The following is a 19,867-nucleotide window of genomic DNA, read 5'->3' as shown; positions in this document are numbered from 1 at the left end:
ACACAGTTATTCCACCAAGTCTTTCGCAATTTCAGCATCCCGGAGGACATCGTCTCCGATCGTGGACCCAAGTTCATCTCCCGGGTCTGGAGGGCCTTCTTCCATCTCCTCGGCGTATCAGTAAGCCTCACCTCCGGATATCATCCACAGTCCAACGGCCAGACTGAGTGCAAGATCCAAGAGTTCGGGAGATATCTCCGTAGCTACTGCCACAACAACCAGAACCGCTGGAGCCTCTACCTTCCCTGGGCCGAGTACGCACAAAACTCCCTTCGACAGCAAACCACCGGCCTCACCCCGTTTCAGTGCGTACTCGGTTACCAACCTCCCCTATTCCCGTGGACGGGAGAACCCTCAGACGTTCCAGCGGTGGATCACTGGTTCTGAGAGAGCGAGAGGGTCTGGGACTCAGCACATATCCATCTCCAGCAAGCAGTTTGGAGACACCAAGCACAGGCCAATGTTCACCGCCGCCCTACTCCACCAGATCGTCCCGCTCTCCGGAGCCGCGGCCGTCCTCGACGTCGGCAGCGGGCGTCGGGAGCCGCCCGTGGGTACTGTCAGGGAGAGTCCAGCCTAGTCAGGCCCAATCATCTCACACACCCGTTCACAATCACCGGAGTACTAATCAGCCGCACCTGTCACCACCTCATCAGCACTAGCTTAAATGCACAGTCACTACAGTCACACTTCGTCTGGTCTTGAGTTCACTACGCTACTCCTTACTTGACTCACTGTACCCGGACTCCATCCTGATACCTTCCTGTCTCTGTGCCATCCTCTTCAGCCCGATCCGCAAAGGAACCCGTCATCACGTGAGCCTGATCCCTTCCATTCCATAGACTGTTGCTCTAACCCGTTTGCTCTCCCTCTCTCTCTCTCTCCCAGTACCTGTTCAATAAAGCTCTCTGTTTACTTTACCTCTCCGTCCCTGGTCTCCTTCTGTACTGTGACAGCATCCTATCCTAACTGCTTGTGATGCTAGAATGTTGCTAAGCTAAAAATGCCTTTTTAAATAAATTGAACTATGTCATTTTAATATGGAATAAAAACATAATTAAACAATGGCCTTAGAAGGTATCAATGCTTTTGTTGTTTACAATTAGCGAAATGCATAAAAAAGCTCTATCGATAGGTTTCTCACTAGTTTATTGAGACAGTTAATAGAACTGTTACATTAAACACGTGTTGAAATTTAATTGTAGGTTCTCAATCTGCTTTTGGTCTGAATTGTTGCACAACATGAATGCAGCAATTACTACATTTCTTGAATGACATTCTCCTCCAGCCACAGGGGATTTATTCTCTTCTAAGCCATGTGACATCTGGTACGACTAAATAGCCAATAAATCCTGAGGAAATAAATTGGGGTGTAGTTTTCATTGAGAAAGATCATACAGAAGCACAGGCTAAAACTAGCTTGATAATAACATAACACCTCTCTTTAGACCGTCATAAACCATTTTCTGAACCTTCACAATGAAATGCCTTTCAGAACAAACATGGCAATGGTCTTAAACAGGATAATTTAAATGGCTTTATGAGACACGCTGGCTATCGCTTCTGGTATTAATGCCCAATTAAAAGCAGTTAAAAGACACTGAGGTATTTTACCAACCATTTTAATAACTCATAAAGATGAGGCAGGTGCAGACGCTACTCCCCTCAGATGTGCTAAAATATGCTATATGCTATAGTTTGATTGGATGGAATACCAAAACAACACGGCATCGGACCATTCATCAAAGTACATTGCTGACTCCATTGCTGAAAGATATTTGGAAACACCTGGAGCGAGATTTTGATCTTATGAGAACCATGTGAGAAACCTAGACCCTGGAAACAGATATTTTGCCTTAAAAAATAGTATTTTTACACACTTTTTCCCCCATATTTTTCCTTCAAAATTTGTCAACACAGTAACCAACGTCTAGAAATCAGTTCAAACCAGACAGACTGCAACTCACTTTCTCGGCTTTTTGTTGAGCGTGCCAGTGACGTAATATCCCAGATTGCATTTGTAGCAGCACACAGTGCCCACGTCATGCCCGCCTCCATGACACTGAGGAACTAGACGCGTGGCATTGGGTACGGAAGGTGGATCCGGACACTCAATCTTGCAGTAAGCCTCTGGGTATGACCATAGTCCATCCTCAAGACAAACCAAAGTGTCACTTTCACCTGAAAAACACATCCCAATAAGAAAGCGGCATCAAAATGGAACATAAATGCTTGTCTAAGACTATCAGTAATTAATTGGTGTACACACCTTAATCAAACCACATAAAGCCAATCTATAAATCAGCCAAAAACAAACAAACAAAAGTATTTAAATATATATTTTTTATATATTTAAGGTTTATTTGTTTATTTATTTAATCTTTTTTTTTTTCTTTTGGTCGTACCTTTGACATAAATTCAAATAATAAACAGTAGTTATTTTTAGACGTAATAATAGAATATTATGCCACACTAATAATTTTCTTTTCAGTTATTCCTTTATTAAAGTTTTATTTTCCTAATTTATTATCATATCAGGACAGTTGTTCTACCCTGACGTTTTTACTTTATGTCCCCCAAAAATATCAAAATTTATTTCAGTGCAGAGATTAAAAACGTTCATCAAAGAAGAGACGTATTCAAGTCATTTTATGCATGAAAAGCATTCTAATTCATAATAAATTAATAAATATGACAACAAAATTGTGTTACAACATTGACTTTCATTGAGTTTGTAATTATACTGTACCTTTGCGTAGGCATAAATGTTTTCCAGTAATATGAAAAGTCATATATTTAAAACACTTTCTGTTTCTATTAACTAAAAAGTGAAGTATCACACTGGTTTTCATAAAATCTCATTTTGTAAAATACCTTTTGTGCACATGGTTCAGTGGCACCTAGGGCCCATGTGATATAGGACTCTCTCATTGTACTATTATAATAACATATCTAATTAGATTTTGTTAAAGTTCTAAAGCAATTTTATTGGTCGATAAAATATAATGATTTCTTTGCCAAGTTTTAAGGTGTCTGCCTACTTTTTAGCTGTGCTTAAATTTAGCTATACCAAAAATGGCTGCAAACTGCATTTTTCCCCAACATGCCTGAAAAGTTCCAGATACTTAAAAAAAGGGCTTTCACTAAGTACATAAATCAACTGCATTACTTTTGTGTGTTCCAATTAATGCCAAGTCATGAATAGATTTTAAAAACTCCCAAAGGAGCACTATAGCCCATCACTTTAACACATTACGGTACAAGAACTTTGCCATCAAGACCAATAAGCATAGCTACTCAGTGATGCAATGTCCTGGACATTCCAGTGAAGCCACTGACCACAGACTGCACCGCTCCCCGCCAAAGAAAAAAAATTGGACCAATCCATCAAAAGCCTGCATTTAAAACAAATTTGAGAGTGTGAGGAGTGGCCCCTCAACCCCTGAGCCACATTGCCTTAGTATGGTTCCAGCTATCCAGAGGCAAGAGTGCCAAGTGCCAGCCTTCTCTACACTGTCTGAATCGAGGGGCTCTCTGGAGGCTTCAGTAGTATGGGATTAAATGCACTCTTGTTCTCGCCTACTTGCATGTTTCCTATGTCCACCTGTGTGCTGTTCTCCTGCAGCTCGGGACAACTTTCTTACACTCTAAAAAATGCTGGGTTATTTCAACCCAACTTTGGGTCAAGTTTGGACTAACCCAACTTTTGGGTTAATAATTTAATGTAAAAATTTAACTCAACGGTTGGGTTAGTCCATATTTGACCCAAAGTTGGGTTGAAACAACCCAGCATTTTTTAGAGTGCATTTACACAGCCAGGAAAGAGGGCTGGGACCACAGCCAGACCGATGCACAGTTCCTGAATGAGTGCAAGAACAACACTGACACACAAATGACTATATACTGTATGCATATATAAGCACACACACACACACACACACACACAAATCTAAATATTTATCTTAGCACTGTAAAAAAAAAAAAAAAAAAACATGATTGATTGGAGTTCTCTAAACAATTGCACTTTGGCTATCATTGTGGTTCCTCATTATCTGTGTCATGCACAGCTTTAAATCACTAGGAGAGAACCCTCAACACAAACCATAACAGCGGTGAAAGCAAACACATCAATAAAGTAAAAAAAGAGCTTTGAATATCAACATATGCCAAAAAAGAGAGATGAAAATAATGACAGCATAAAATAAACATTAAAAGACAATACTTTTGTAGAATACATAAAACAGTAACCATGCAATTTGTACATTCAGCAATGCTTAATATGAAAGTGTATTATAATATAATATAATATAGTGATATCCGTGCAGTGTTTATCGTTTTGCAAGTTTGTTTCTGACTGATATAATGATAGGTGACCCTGGACCAGTCACCAGGGTCAATTTTCCAAAATTGAGATTTATACATCATTTGAAAGCTGAATAAACAAGCTTTCCATTGATGTATGGTTTGTTATGATATGACAATATTTGGCAGAGATACAACTAATTGAAAATCTGGAATCTGAGGGTGCAAAAAAAAAAAAAAAGTCAAAATATTGAGAAAATCCCCTTTAAAGTTGTCCAAATTAAGTTCTTAGCAATGCATATTACTAATCAAAAATTAAGTTTTGATATTTACAGTAGGAAATTTACAAAATATCTTCATGGAACATGATCTTTACTTAATGTCCAAATTTCTTTTCCTGATTTTTGGCATAAAAGAAAAATCATTAATTTTGACCCATACAATATATTTTTGTTATGGTTTGTGCTAGCAGAAGCGCACGACGCAGGAGTATTCCACAAAACAGTCTTTTAATGATACCTGCACACACGAAACAGAAGAATTCCAGGAGTAAGGGGTAGCAAGACACAACTAATAGCAGACCAAGGACCAGGGGAGAACACAGGACTTAAGTACTAGGAGATAATTAATACACACCAAAATATTGAGAAAATCCCCTTTAAAGTTGTCCAAATGAAGTTCTTAGCAATGCATATTACTAATCAAAAATTAAGTTTTGATATTTACAGTAGGAAATTTACAAAATATCTTCATGGAACATGATCTTTACTTAATGTCCAAATTTCTTTTCCTGATTTTTGGCATAAAAGAAAAATCATTAATTTTGACCCATACAATATATTTTTGTTATGGTTTGTGCTAGCAGAAGCGCACGACGCAGGAGTATTCCACAAAACAGTCTTTTAATGATACCTCCACACACGAAACAGAAGAATTCCAGGAGTAAGGGGTAGCAAGACACAACTAAGAGCAGACCAAGGACCAGGGGAGAACACAGGACTTAAGTACTAGGAGATAATTAATACACACAGGTGGAACCAAATTAACTAATCAGGGCAACTCAGGAAAACTAGGTCAAAGGAAGACTAAGGCAGGAGAACAGGAACACAAACAAAAGTCCATAACTGTGACCATTTTTGGCTATTGCTACAAATATACCCCAGTGACTTAAGACTGGTTTTGTGGTCCAGGGTCACATATAAGGTAACAGTAACACATAAGATAATAAAATCATTTAAAATCAAATCAATATTTCATATTTAAACAACAACAAGTAATAATAATAATAACAACAACAACAACAATAATAATAATTTCATTATCAGTTATTTTAGTATTATTGATTTATTTATAATTTGAATTTGTTTTTATTTAAAATTTTAGTTAAAGTTTTAAAACAAATTTGCTGTGTGTTTTGTCATTTTTATTTATTTATTTATTTTTTTTTTTTAAATATGTCTATATTTTTTTTAATTAATTTTCATTTGAGTTTTAGTTATTTTAGTACATAAAAGTAAACTAAATGGAAATGATTATTGCCTTGGCAACTAGCTGAAATAAAATAAGATTAATGGTGTGTTTTTGTACATTTTATTTTATTTCAGTAAAAGTTTATTTTGTTTCAATTAACACAATTGTTTTACGGTTTTATATTATTATTAAATAAAATTACAGTACAATTATTCAATTATTTTATGATAACATATATTATTTGTTTGCAGTAATATTTATATGTTTGTAAGTGCTGGCGTAACTAGCAGTTGTGAGTCAAATGATCCCAGGAATGCCAAAAAGCACAATTATTTGTTGGATTTTTTCCAGTGTACATGGGCAAACATGCAGGAAGGGCTCATGTCATCCACAAATATACTGTTATTATTTTAGAAAGGAAGGCCAAAGTCTCCAAGAAACAGACACATGCACTGAATGTAAAGATTCCAAAAATCCTCAGGTCTCACACCGTAGTTCCTGTCCTCACCTTGCAGGATCGCCGGGGCGTTACAGGAAAAGGTACACCGCTTGCCGAATGTGGTGCCCCAGGGACACGAGAAGGAGGCAAAGTAGACATGAGACTGAGGAGGTGGGCCACAGTCCACTGGCTGACAGCTCACTACACGGTCCCACACTCCATGCACACAAATCAGCTCTGCTTCCATCTGAGGAGAGGACAAAACAGAGAAAGAATGACAACCATTTATAAAATCATAGTTTCATTAGGCTCATTAGACAATTTATAAAGTCACAGTTTCATTAGGTTCATTAGAAAACATGACAGTATTTCACTTGACACTAATAAGACGTTGTTTTGCTGAGTTATAAAATCAATGTGAATGTATTTTCTTAGATAATTTGATGAGACATGTTTAACTCACAGATTTCAGTAAATGTGAGCACAATTTGAGACAACGAACATGTGAACATAATTTTAAGCATTTATGTTCTCCACAGTTTCTGGAACATTCTGGTATTCTGCAAAATCTGAATAAACTAAGACATGTGGGCTCCTGCTCTTGTCTTCTAGAATTACTGGAGATGCTCTTGCCCTTACACTGCATTTTAGTAATTCTCCACAATAATTTAATCAACTCTTTCACAATAACAAACAGGAACGTGATGATTTGGAAAATGTAGGTCACAAGACTTACAAAAGTAGGCCACTACCTTTCATTTTACGTTTGCTAAATGTTTTTTTGCTCCAAACCAATTGTGAAACAGTCAAACTATTGAGTAAACACTGTGTATATCTAATATCACCCCAAATTATCTCTGTTTGGACATGCACGCATACTGTATAAATATAGTTACGGTGGACTTTCTGAATAAGGTGTTTACATGACTAAGCCAATATTCTGAATAAGACATCTGAATAAGATGGCTGGCATATGGCTGTATTAATTAAATTTTTTTGATCATTTAAACATGTTTACCTGAAGCACTAACTGGAAAATGACTAATTCAATTAATATCAGAACATTCTTGTGCATGTGAAAATCTTCAGAAAAAGTCATTAGCTCTAATTTAATCTCACTGCTGCTAGCAGAAACTAGATATCAAGGAGATGTGATTTTTCTTTCTTATAGAGGTTATTGCAGAGACAGAGAGAGAGAGAGACAGAGAAACAGGCTGTTAACAATACTTGTACACACTTGATGAGAAGGAAGGCCCTGGCCATGTAGAACAGTAAGCGTATAGCCACGATGACAAGAAACAGAGCAGTGTTTAGAGTCTATGACTGGAGTACAATGGACTGAAGCGTGTTCGACGTTTAGAGGACTGCATGACTCAGCACTGCACAGCCTATGCACACATCTGAGTGAGAAAAACACTTATTAAGTTCATTATTATTTGTAGACATAGACAGACATCATATCCACCGTCAAACATGATGGGATTGTTTGTATTTGTATCTGTGTCTCTTTGAGTCTTCATTCTTCTAGGGTTAGGGTTAGGGTTCATTCTTCTTGTACACTACCATTCAAAAGTTTGGGATAAGTAAGACTTATCTATTTTTTTTTAGTTTATTTATTTATTTGAAAGAAATTAATATATTTTTTCAGTAAGAACAGGTTAAATTAAAAGTGAGAGTAAAGAAATTTATGTTACAAAAGATTTATTTTACAAATAATTGCTGTTCTTTTGATTTTTTTATTTATAAAAGAATCTTGAAAATAATAATAATAATAATAATAATAATAATAATAATAATAAATTTATGTTACAAAAGATTTATTTTACAAATAATTGCTGTTCTTTTGATTTTTTTATTTATAAAAGAATCTTGAAAATAATAATAATAATAATAATAATAATAATAATAATAATGATAATGGTTTCCACAAAAATATTAAGAAGCACAACTGTTTTCAAAATTGATAGTAATAAGGAGCATGAAATCAGAACATTAGAATGATTTCTGAAGAGTCATGTGACACTGAAGACTGGCGTAATGACTCCTGAAAATTCAGCTTTACCATCACAGGAATAAATTACATAAAAAAAAACAGCTATTTAAAATTGTAATAATATTTACAATAGTAGTGTTTTTACTGTATTTTAGAATACATGCAGCTTTGGTGAGACTTCTTTCAAAAATGTTTAAAAAATCGTACAGATCCCTAACTTTTAGTGTTTATATCATGTGTAAATGCACAAGTGCGTGTGTGTGTGTGTGTGTGTGTGTGTGTGTGTGTGCTTGTAAGTCGTGGGAGACCCCACCCTCAGCGCACCCGGTCAGGGCAAAGGCGCTGAAGTGACAAGATGTACGCAATGCAACTGCTAACACCGCCACTTGAGAGGAGGAGAAGTTCAGCTGTACTGCTGAAGTCCGGTAGAACGGCACACTCAGCTTATGAGTCACATTCACCACTAGGGGGTTATACTGACATGACAGCTCGTACGAACCTGTGGACATGCACACACAATGAAGTTCCTTAAAAAATACAAAGATTACAATCTTTCCCAATCAAATTAAGGATATTATGTGTTACCAAGCAGGTGTTTTTTTCCAGTGGTGTCACACAGTTCAATGGTCACCGTTTTCCTGCAATTTTCCCCATGCCATCTACCATCATAGGCAAGGTAGATAACGACAGAGGCTGCTACACCCGGTCGCTCAAATTCTACCTGCAAAAACAATGTATCAGTATTATTAGTATTAATTAATATATGGCTCCTTGGCTAACATAATTTATGAACAGTGTGAGTGGGCAGGGTGGCACAAAGAAATATCATATAAAATAAATCTGAACATACACTACTGTTAAAAAGTTTAGGGTTGGTAAGTTTTTATATGTTTTTGAAAGTCTCTTACGCTCATCATGCTTCCCTTTCATGGGAACTTCGAACTGCGTCCTCTAGGGGTCGAACGTCAACACGGATGCACACATCCTTAAAACGCTTTGCTAGTGCTCGCCATAATGAGATGAATAGAGATCGCTCTTACCACAGAAATGCAAGCTTCAAACAAAACAGTCAATGAAGACGAAGAAGAGAATGATGTGTGCTCCCGGCACCTATTTATTATATAGGTGCACCGGTAGTTACGTCATGGCTGTCGCCGGCCAACGAGTTGGTGTTTTTTCAATGTATGCTTCAGACACGGGTCACGACGAGGCGTTCCCCATAGCGACCCCTAGAGGACGCAGTGTCTCGTTCCCTACTCAGGGAACCATGGTTACATAAGTAACCTGAGACGATTTATTTGGTCAAAATACAGTAAAAACAGTAATATTAAAATGGACATATTTTATTATCTTTCAGAAATCATACTAATATGCTGCTTTGGTGCTCAAATTATTTCTTATTATTATCAATGTTGAAAACAGTGGTGCTGCCTTATACATTTTTGCAGGATTATTTGATGAATACAAAGTTCAAAAGAACAGCATTATTTGAAATCTTTTGTAACATTATAAAAGTCTTTACTGTCACTTTTTTTACTGTCAATAAAAGTATTAATTTCTTTGGGGGAAAAAAATCTTACTGACCCCAAACTTTAACAGTAGTGTACATAAAACTGCACAAATTAAATTATATGAATTTTCCTTTATTTTACAAACCATTGTTAAAAATTTATTTGAAAACACAAAATGTGCATTATTTATTGTCAAGGCTTTGAGCAGAGGGGGAAGCTAATGCTTATATCAAAATTGCCCAATATAGACTGAATAATCTGTCAAATTTGAAGTCTCTACACTCAGCATTCATTCACTGAGCAAGTGTGTGTACCTTTAGCCAGACAGGCTGATCCTTAGTATAGTAACTGTTCAGATGGGCAGTACAGGGGCTCCATGCATCATGAGCCACTACTTCATTTATGCCAAAATACTGCGACTTACACATCTGATGAGGATATAAAAAGAAAAAGGATATTTAAAATGTCAAATTTCATTCAAAACAAACATTAACTGATTTTTTTTTTTTTTTTTATTAATTCGAGTGGTTCATTTAAGAAGATGTTCAGTAGTGAGGCAGATAAATCGTTCATAATGGCTAATGGATTCTAAGCTGTTTGTATACCTGAGTGAGCACAGGCTCCCCGGTGACCTTCGAGGCAGGGCACCTCTGGTCCTGATGTGAGCCTGAGGCAGTGGACGCCCACTGATCAGTGAACCCCTGGGGAGTGAAAAAGCCACAGTCCTGGATGCTGGAACGTACTTCGAACTCCTCACACACTCCGTCCCCTTCAAAAGCATAGCACAGGCTCGGCTGACCTGAGAGAGACAGAAAAAGCAAGAGAGAGTGAGCACAAACTCATCATAGGTAACAAGTAATGACTCCACTGCCAAGATGTAATTGTGTTTTCATAGCAAGTCAGTGAGACTAGGCTTCACTTATGTGTGAATTGTGTTACATGCCTCCCCTGTCTAGGGTCAGGGATGGCCGAAACAAGGAAGATGATTCCACTGAGAGGATTAAATAAACGATCATACAAATATGTGGATGATGTCATGGCATATGAATGAGTTATGACAGAAGTGCAGGTGGGGCTAAAAGGAGAATTAGCATGTCATTAAAGCGAATTCGTTAGAGAGGGACACGTGTGAATGACATCAGAGTCTTGCATGAGCTCTTGTCTGAGAATGCTGCAAGGTAAGAGGAAGGTGACTCATCGGTGGGAACAGCTTATCAAAGGCAAGGCGCTCAAAAGGGTTCTAACAACAAATTAAAAACACAAGCATTGGATTGGCCGTCTCTGCTGCAGTACAGCTGACCTAACCCACATGCCAATGCCAAAGGATTTACTCCTAAGCTTTGTTGATCTTTGCTTCCCAAATACGATCGTGGAGATAATATATGAGAGCTCCTAATGTGGCATTAGAGTAAATATCACAAAAAAGCCATTCCTGAATGCCCTAAATCCACAAAAATGCGGTTACAGGCTACTATGAAAACATTGGGAAGTTTGAGGCATGCGAGTTAGTCGCTGCTTTGTCTATGGCCATGTTTGAATTAGATGCTTCTCATGCATCACGGTCACAGAAAATGTAGTGCTTTCAGTCACGAAAACAACACTGACTAAATTGGTGAACTATTTGCTTTTTTTTTAGTCTTTCTGTACTGCATTTACTCTCACTCAAGTACATTATGTAACAATGGTGTACAGTTTGATTGTTATGATTGTTAAGAAGATCAATTGCAGTTTACAGCATACTGTACATGCAATACTTTGGACCATTTCCAATAGTGTGATGACATAAAATATTGAATAAGATGATCTTGATTATAAGTAATACCACCGGCTGTGTTACAGTAAATGACCTAAAATCCACAGTTTGGACTGGATACTTTGAAATCTGGATTGAATCTTTGAATACCTCTGCATATGTATTGCGCAAATATTCAGACCGAATTATCAGACATCACAGACTTTGCTGTCAAAGAAATTACTCATAATGCATAATGGGGAAGGTGATTTTTTTTTTCCTGGTCAGCCTAGAAATAAAAACAACAGTAAGATCTGGTGATCCACAACTCAGCAACACAAGAGAACAAGTATTTTGACTGTCAGTATACGGGACTTCTGGAGTTTGTGGAATTTTATAATACATTATCTATATTGCATTCTAAAAGAATTAGGATTGAAAATAATGTGTATGATGTATTTATGTTTATTACAAAAATACAGTAAAAACAGTAATACTGTGAAGTTGTATTATAATTTAATAATATCTGTAATAATATGAATGTATTAGAATGTAATAATATTTAATAATTGAATAATATTGATTTAATACAAACTGTTTTAATATATTTTAAAATAGAAAAACAACTATACAAATCCTGCATAACTTGCATCACAAAAATATATTTTTTAGCAATGTTTCGGCCAATCGACCTTCCTCAGACCTTATATATTTTTTTTCTTGTTTATACTGTACTTTCATCCCATGTACCTACAAATGATTTCTTAACAAATTCATAAATGTAAATTATTCCTATGATGGCAAAGCTGAATTTTCAGCAGCCATTACTCCAGTCTTCAGTGTCACATGATCCTTCAGAAATCATTCTAATATGTTAATATGGTGCTCAATAAACATTTCTTATTATTATTCATGTTGAAAACAGTTGTGCTGTTTAATATTTTTGTGGAAACAACGGAAAAAAATAGGATTTTTTGATGAACGGAAAGTTAAAAAGAACTGCATTTAAATGTAAAACAGCATTTAGTGTAAAAGACACAATAATGTAAAAAATGAATAATGAGGGAAATAAACTTACTTTAATATTATGCAACAATGAAAATATAAATTTTCTTATACACCTATATATACACTACAATGATTATTATATGACGCCCCCTAACAACAACAACTAAAGTTGTTTTAAACAACAAGCGTAATGTTTATTAAGAATTTATGTATTTTGAATTGATGTATGTATTTTGCTATCTAACATGCAACAATTAACTTTTTTGTTTATACATTTTCCCATCTGGAGATTACAGAGGATGATTTCAGCAATGAATTTGAACTCCGGAGTAATGATTCTCTGATTCTCTGTATTATGGACTCTACATTTTTTGGAATAGGTGCTAAAAATACAATATGATGACCTCCACATTTCCTTCAATATCACTATGATAAACTGACTACCTAATTCAATATGAGAGAGAAAAACAGTAGCGGAGGAATCCGAATCTAAAGAAGACATAGCAATATTGTATTGTTTTGTTTTGAGAGCTGGTTATGATTATTACCAGGGTTTATAGTCCTGTGTGGAAGTTTTCTGGCGCTTCTGTTGTGGTGTTTACAGTCTGAGGGCCAGAGTTCTCAGTGGACACTGAGAAGATTTGTTTTTATGAGTGTGACTCACCATGACATTTGAAACCTGGTTCAACTTGGCATTTTTTTGAGCAGCCGTCTCCATCTAAGAGATTCCCGTCATCACAATCCTCAGTCCTGTGGGGGAGAGAGAGTGATGCCAAGGGTTACAGTTATGAAATATGTGGAAGGTCTTTTGCTATGCTTCAAAACACTAAAAAAAAAAGACTCAAACAAATACTCAAAAATATGAAACATTCTTTAAAAATGACTAAAGCACATAACATGCAAACCCTCTGACGGACCCTTAAGTTTATACTGACCCCTGTAGTGTGCCATCACCACAGAAATGTTCTCCATGAATGTAAACCAGGCCTGGGGAAAGTTCACTGAACAAACCGTCCGACTCCACCTGGATCCTGTACAGGTACTGAACGTCCCTCTGCACATCACTAAGCACACAAACACATTCAGAACCAAATATACACAGTTAAGCAAAAAGCAAGTGGTGAGAGCATTAAGCATTTAAAATGAATGAATGAATGAATGAATGAATGAATGAATGAATTAGTGGTGGGGATTTTTAGTGACTTTTTCTGCAGGTAAGTAATCAAATCACTCATTCAACCATTTTGTTCAAAAACACGGATTCATCCAGGAGTGAAATGTGATGATCTTTATGAGCAAGTCAATGGATTATTCCTTTAAACAATTTGTTAAAACGCTGTTCAAAAACACTGAATCATTGAGGAACAAAACACCACTACTGTGTGTGGCTCGATGTTGCAATGGTTGTGCTGTGGCTTTGTTTGAAACTATTTTTGGTTAACACCAAAAACAAAGTAACTGGCAAAATTGCGTCTATAAAGTTACTCTATATAAACTTCATGTTTATTGAGATCTTACATAATTTCATACATTCTAAATAAATAAACAAACAAACAAACACACATGTAAAGTGTAGTAAATTTATATTATATTTAGTAATAAAGTTAAATTTTTCCAACTGTAATCATGCATACTATATATGGTTGTACTGACTGTGTTAAGCAATATTACAGATAGAGTTGTCTAGCCAGAAGTAAGTTAAAATCATCTTGACGAATTTGTTTCTTACAAACATGCAGTTTTTCACTTCACAAAACTGGATTAGAGTGGATTACTTGTGGATTATTGTGATGTTTTTGTCAACTGTTTGAACTCTGACGGCACCCATTCACTGCAGAGGATCCATTGGTGAGCAAGTGATGTAATGCTAAATTTCATGTGTCGCTGAAGAAACAAACTCATCTACATCTTGGGTAACCTGGATGTTCTGAGGATGAGTACATTTTCAGCAAATTTTCATTTTGGGGTGAACTATTCCTTTAAAAGCGAAAATCATAAACCATACTAAAGAATCACAGACATGCTGATATTCAGCACAACAGCTCTAATGCACATTATGAATCTGAAATATGCTGCAGAAATACTTTATATAAGCTATACTTATTCTCAGTATGATCTAATATCTAACCTTGTTAAAAATGGAAATTACCTTTTAATGTTGAGGGTATCACTGCATGTCACACTGTGATGTACCTCGGGGGTATCGATCTGATCTGATTGAATGACTCTATAAAAAGAGTCTCGCCATGATTGGCGAGGCTTGTTTGATTTCAGTCCTTTTCCAGACGGTGGTAAGAGGATGCCTAGCTAACTGAGCATCATCTACTTTCTCCAGCGAGTCTTATTACTCAACAAATTGCCCTTATTAATTATGGATTACTTCCAGGGACAGAAAAGGGGAGAGAGACTACTTAAAACTATTGTTCTGAGGTCGCAAAGGAAGATCCAATGAAGGATTCTGTGCAAGTAATAAAGTCATATTTCTTTCTTCGTAGCATAGCCAGTTATAGAGAAAGGCATGGACCTACAGCACAAGACCTCCTCTGGTAAGGTATAACATATTTTATTTGGCAATTGTAAACTAGAATAGCCATTAGTCCCATGAAACCTTCATATAGGTGACTTAGGAGAACATAACACACTTGAGCTTAAATGCATAAAATATCTGTACACATTTGGACTTGTCTAACCTCAGAGGTTTTGACCCTCTCGACTGTATCCAACTATTTAAAGCATTCAATGAAAAACATCATTCAAAAAGTAATTTATTTATTTATTTATTATGCTATTCTTTTTAAATGTTCTAATCATCAGCAATAAATTAAACATATTACCCCCAAAAAAATGCTTTTCTTTTTTTTTAAATGCTTATTTTTTTTAGATTATATTTTGTATTATTTATATTTTTATTATATTTTAAAATTAGTAATATTTCACTATGATACTGTTTTTACTCTATTTTTGATCAAATAAATGCAGTCTTAGTGGGCATAACAGGCTTTTCAAAAACCGACCACAAACTTTTGAATAGTATTCAAAACAATAAAACAAAATGTTGATCTTTATTATTATTATTTATTTATTTATTTACTATAACAAAATCACACAAATATCAGACAAAATTGGGATTTAATATTAATGTTGCGTAAATGTTGGCAAAATCCGCAAACCTCATATAAAATGCATAGAAAATAAAACAGCTCATATAATATTTAGTATGGGTCCTCCCAAGGTTAACGATCAACATTTTCTGAAGGTTAAGCACCTCCTTCACTGGCCACTTGATACCTTAGTCATTTCACGGAAAGTGCTTTGTTTTTGCTGCAGACCTCATGGTGGCACTGTAGCCTACTTTCCCACAAAACCATCTTCACTCCAACTCCCGTTTTCCCCTCTATTTCTTGTCAGTCTTTTGTCTCCCATGCCAAATGACAGGTCTCTCACTTCCTGCACACTAACTACATCAAGCACACAACTCCCTTCAGCTAGAGATTGGAAACAATTTCAGATGAGCTACAAACAGCCACGGGTGTTTACTGTTTCTACGGGTAAAGCGGTCACATTTGGTTTATATTCCAGGGTTTCATTGTACCACTCTCTCTCTCTCTGTCTTTCTCTCTCTCTCTCTCTCTCTCTCTCTCTCTCTACCTCTCTCTCAGATCCAATCTGTCTTTCTTTCCTTTCCCTATCCACATATCTCAATTCCCAGTAGAGTTTCCATCTTTCTGAGCTTACAGGACTTGTTGAAGGAACTTTTCTGGATATGATACAGTCTCTGATCCACACTATTAATCTCTGGACATTTTGACCTATTGCAAGTACTTCAGCAACAATCCAGTGCCCACTGATGAATTTGTATTGGAACAAGCAGAATAAAATGTGACAGGAACGGAACAGAATCTGTTGATGCTTGTAAAATTAATGGCTAATGAAATGACAATGTCAAATCCATGATATTGTTATTCTTCTTATTGTGTTGGCTGTGGAAATGATTTTTTTCAGGCATTGCTTCGAAAAACCATTTCACAATACTTGAATAGTGATACGCTGAAGATACAATTCAAAGACAGTTTTAGAAACACAACATGTTCAGCATTTCTACTTAAGCCACACTTAAAATAATACTCCCAGAAATGCTGTAAATCAACTAGAAACATAATAAAAACATGACAGAGACATTATTATTTGAAAACGCTTGACAGTATTACTAATGACTCACCAATTTCAAATAAATATTTAAAAATATAGTCTTTCAAAGTGCTATTGATAATCATACACAGATGCATATTCTTACCTGTCAGTGTATGTGGGCTGTTTGACAATGACAGGACTCCAGTCCTCTCTGATTGGTGGTTCTCTGAGCACTCTGTAGAGAAGGGGGCGGCAGCTGGAGCAGAGAGGATTTTGGGGCCGCGAGGTCAGCAAAACAGCATCGATCTCGAGCTTCTTATCAAAGGTGGAGATTTTTACGGCCTTGACCTTCTTACTAGTATGTAAATGGAGGGTCAAAGGAATGTCACAGAAAGCATGCTGAGGACCTGTGTGGACCATCTCGCCATTCTCCGTTATGAACACGATATTAGCAATTGCCTTTTTATCTGTGGAAAAAAACAGAAGAATTCATTCATATAAAACATCCATACACAATCGTTCATACGTTTGCGGTTGGTAAGATTTTTTTATGTGTTTGAAGTCTTGTCTGCTCACTAAAGCTGCATTTATTTGACCAAAAATAGAAAAACAGTAATGTTGTGAAATATTATTACAATTTATTTTAAATATATTTTAAAATATCATTTATTCCTGTGATGGCAGAGCAGAATTGTGAGAAGCCATTACTCCAGTCTTCAGTGTCACATGATCCCTCAGAAATCATTTTAATATGCTGCTCAATAAACATTCATTATTATAATAAATGTTAAAAACAGTTGTGCTGCTTGATATTTTTGTGGAAACAGTGATTAGAAATTACAAAAGGACAGCATTTAACTGAAACATAAATAACAATGTAAAAGTCTTTCTCACTTTTGATAAATTTAATATGCCCTTGCTAAATAAAATTATTAATTTCTTTCTAAAACTAAAAAAATAAAAATCTTCTAAACAGTAGTGTATTCCCATAATGTCAGGTGTTTGATATATTCAGACAGTACTCACTGGCTGAGGTGTAAGTGATCCATACGGTCAAACTGTCTGGGACAACCGGGTGAAGGAAGTGCAATTCCAACATGCAGCCCTCGATCTGGGGGCACGGCGTAGTCATGCTGGGCTCATACAGGTTAACTTCAGGACTCCAGGCTTGCATGCTGGGCTCACATGGCTGGTACACATCAGGGGTCCCTGCAAAAACACACGCAAACCCCATCCAAAGCCAAAAAGAAAATACTGTAACTCGCCATCACAAGCTAAGAATCTTTTTGGCAAATGGGACATACACCTGGAAGAATGAGATAATTCAATTCATTACAATAAAAAGGCATTTTAACCCTAAAATGGGCATTTCCATAGCAATGCATTCAAAAACAAAATAGTGGGCAGCTTTGCACACTGGATTTGCACTCTGTCCTGAAACCCCATAAATGACTGATTTGGAATTGACATCATATGCAGCAAATCCACATGCTACACAAATTGAGCTCCCACTCACAAATGATTAATAGAAACGAATGTTAGCAAGTTGCTAAGCTAACAGAGGGGTAGTCCAATACGCATTAAAATAGAGAGAATACACAAAAAGTCAATTGAATAATTGTGAAAAATCATTCATTTTTTTATTGATAATTTTCAGTAGTGAATTACATGTAAATTGTGGTCATCAAAATGCATTCTGGGATTATCTTCTTTGTGACGGATTTATGTGAGTCTGCCTTAAAACAAGGAAGGCAACATAATTAAGTTGCAACAGCATTTGCGTTTGGGCACGCACCTTAAAATGCTGCACCTGCAGGCAGCTCACTAGATTTTTGGAACCGAGCAATTCTGTGTTTTTATCATGAACAACCATTTAATCTCTTGAATCTTCAATCTTGTTATGACCATTTTCGAAAAAAGACAGGATGGGAGGCTAAGAGGGAGAAACCGAGTGAAAGGGAAAACAGAAAGAGAGAGTGTCTGGGAAAAACCACATGTCTTGGCAATGGATGTGAAGCACATTTCCCCAGACCTCAATCGACCGTAGGACCCAGGTGCAACTTGGCAAAGGAGACAGATTGGCGCCTTAATTGGGACAGACAGGGCTCTCAAAATAATTTATTAAACTAAGAGTTAATGCCTTCAGTGGCCTGAAGAACAGGAGTGAGACTGGGGAAGGTAATCCCAGCAGAGCCCTGGGGCGGCACTCTAGCAAACACATCGGGGGGACTTCACTAAGAATCAACTACGCCCACTGATAGCGACATTTAATTGCGCACACGATCAATGCCTGAGCAGCAGATTACTATGATCTGCCACACTTTGACTGTACAGCTTTGCTCCACCACTGTAATCCAGACACTACAGTTCAAAAGTTTAGGGTTGATAAGAATTTCAGTCAGGTTTCAGGCCCCACCATAGCACAGAAACGGCACTTGTTAAAATCACAAATGACTTGCTTCTTGCGTCAGACCAAGGCTGCATCTCATTGCTGCATTCGACACTATAGATCATGACATACTCATAGATAGATTACAAAACTAAACAGGTATTCAAGGGCAGGCTTTAAGATGGTTTAGATCCTACCTGTCCGATCGCTACCACTTCATTTATTTAAACGGGGAGTCATCTCAATTATCACCAGTAAAATATGGAGTGCCACAAGGATCTGTCCTAGGTCCTCTGCTATTTTCAATATATATGTTGCCCCTTGGTAATATTATTAGAAAATACGGGATTAGTTTCTACTGTTATGCTGATGATGCTCAACTATATAGCTCAACAAGACCAGATGAAACTTTAAGCTAACAGAGTGTGTTAAAAATTTAAAAGTGACCAATAATTTTCTCCTATTAAATTCGGATAAGACAGAGATATTACTTATTGGACCAAAAAAACAGTACACAGAATCTCTTGGATTACAATTTGCAACTAGACAGATGTACTGTTACTTCCCCTATAGTCAAAAATCTGTGTGTTATATTAGACAGCAATTTGTCTTTTGAAAATCATATTTCCCATGTTACAAAAACAGCATTCTTCCATCTTAGAAACATTGCCAAGCTACGAAACATGTTACCTGTTTCTGATGCAGAAAAGCTAGTTCATGCATTCATGACCTCTAGACTGGACTATTGTAATGCACTGCTAGGTGGTTGTCCTGCATCTTCAATAAACAAGCTACAGGTAGTCCAAAATGCAGCGGCTAGAGTCCTTACCAGGTCAAGAAAATATGATCATATTACCCCAATTTTACAGTCTCTGCACTGGCTACCTATTAA

At 36.5% G+C, this 19,867-nt stretch overlaps 1 protein-coding gene across 1 annotated transcript in view; it reads right to left on the bottom strand.

Moving 5' to 3' along the window:
• Positions 1-19,867, bottom strand: part of LOC107678935 (pappalysin-2-like) — a 54,244-nt gene that overhangs the window by 15,265 nt on the left and 19,112 nt on the right. Inside the window, exons 7-17 of the mRNA XM_016474336.1 lie at positions 17,613-17,795; positions 16,750-17,053; positions 13,391-13,519; positions 13,120-13,205; positions 10,321-10,514; positions 10,030-10,143; positions 8,790-8,925; positions 8,529-8,703; positions 7,449-7,611; positions 6,281-6,458; positions 1,968-2,181 (exon numbers count right to left, since the gene is read on the bottom strand). Coding sequence (XP_016329822.1) covers positions 1,968-2,181; positions 6,281-6,458; positions 7,449-7,611; positions 8,529-8,703; positions 8,790-8,925; positions 10,030-10,143; positions 10,321-10,514; positions 13,120-13,205; positions 13,391-13,519; positions 16,750-17,053; positions 17,613-17,795 — 1,876 coding nt within the window. The remainder of the gene's footprint in view (positions 1-1,967; positions 2,182-6,280; positions 6,459-7,448; positions 7,612-8,528; positions 8,704-8,789; positions 8,926-10,029; positions 10,144-10,320; positions 10,515-13,119; positions 13,206-13,390; positions 13,520-16,749; positions 17,054-17,612; positions 17,796-19,867) is intronic.

This window comes from Sinocyclocheilus anshuiensis, unplaced genomic scaffold (assembly GCF_001515605.1).
Source record: "Sinocyclocheilus anshuiensis isolate Anshui unplaced genomic scaffold, SAMN03320099.WGS_v1.1 scaffold1576, whole genome shotgun sequence".
NCBI classification, from domain to species: Eukaryota; Metazoa; Chordata; class Actinopteri; order Cypriniformes; family Cyprinidae; genus Sinocyclocheilus; species Sinocyclocheilus anshuiensis.
This window is presented reverse-complemented; position numbering and strand designations above follow the sequence as displayed.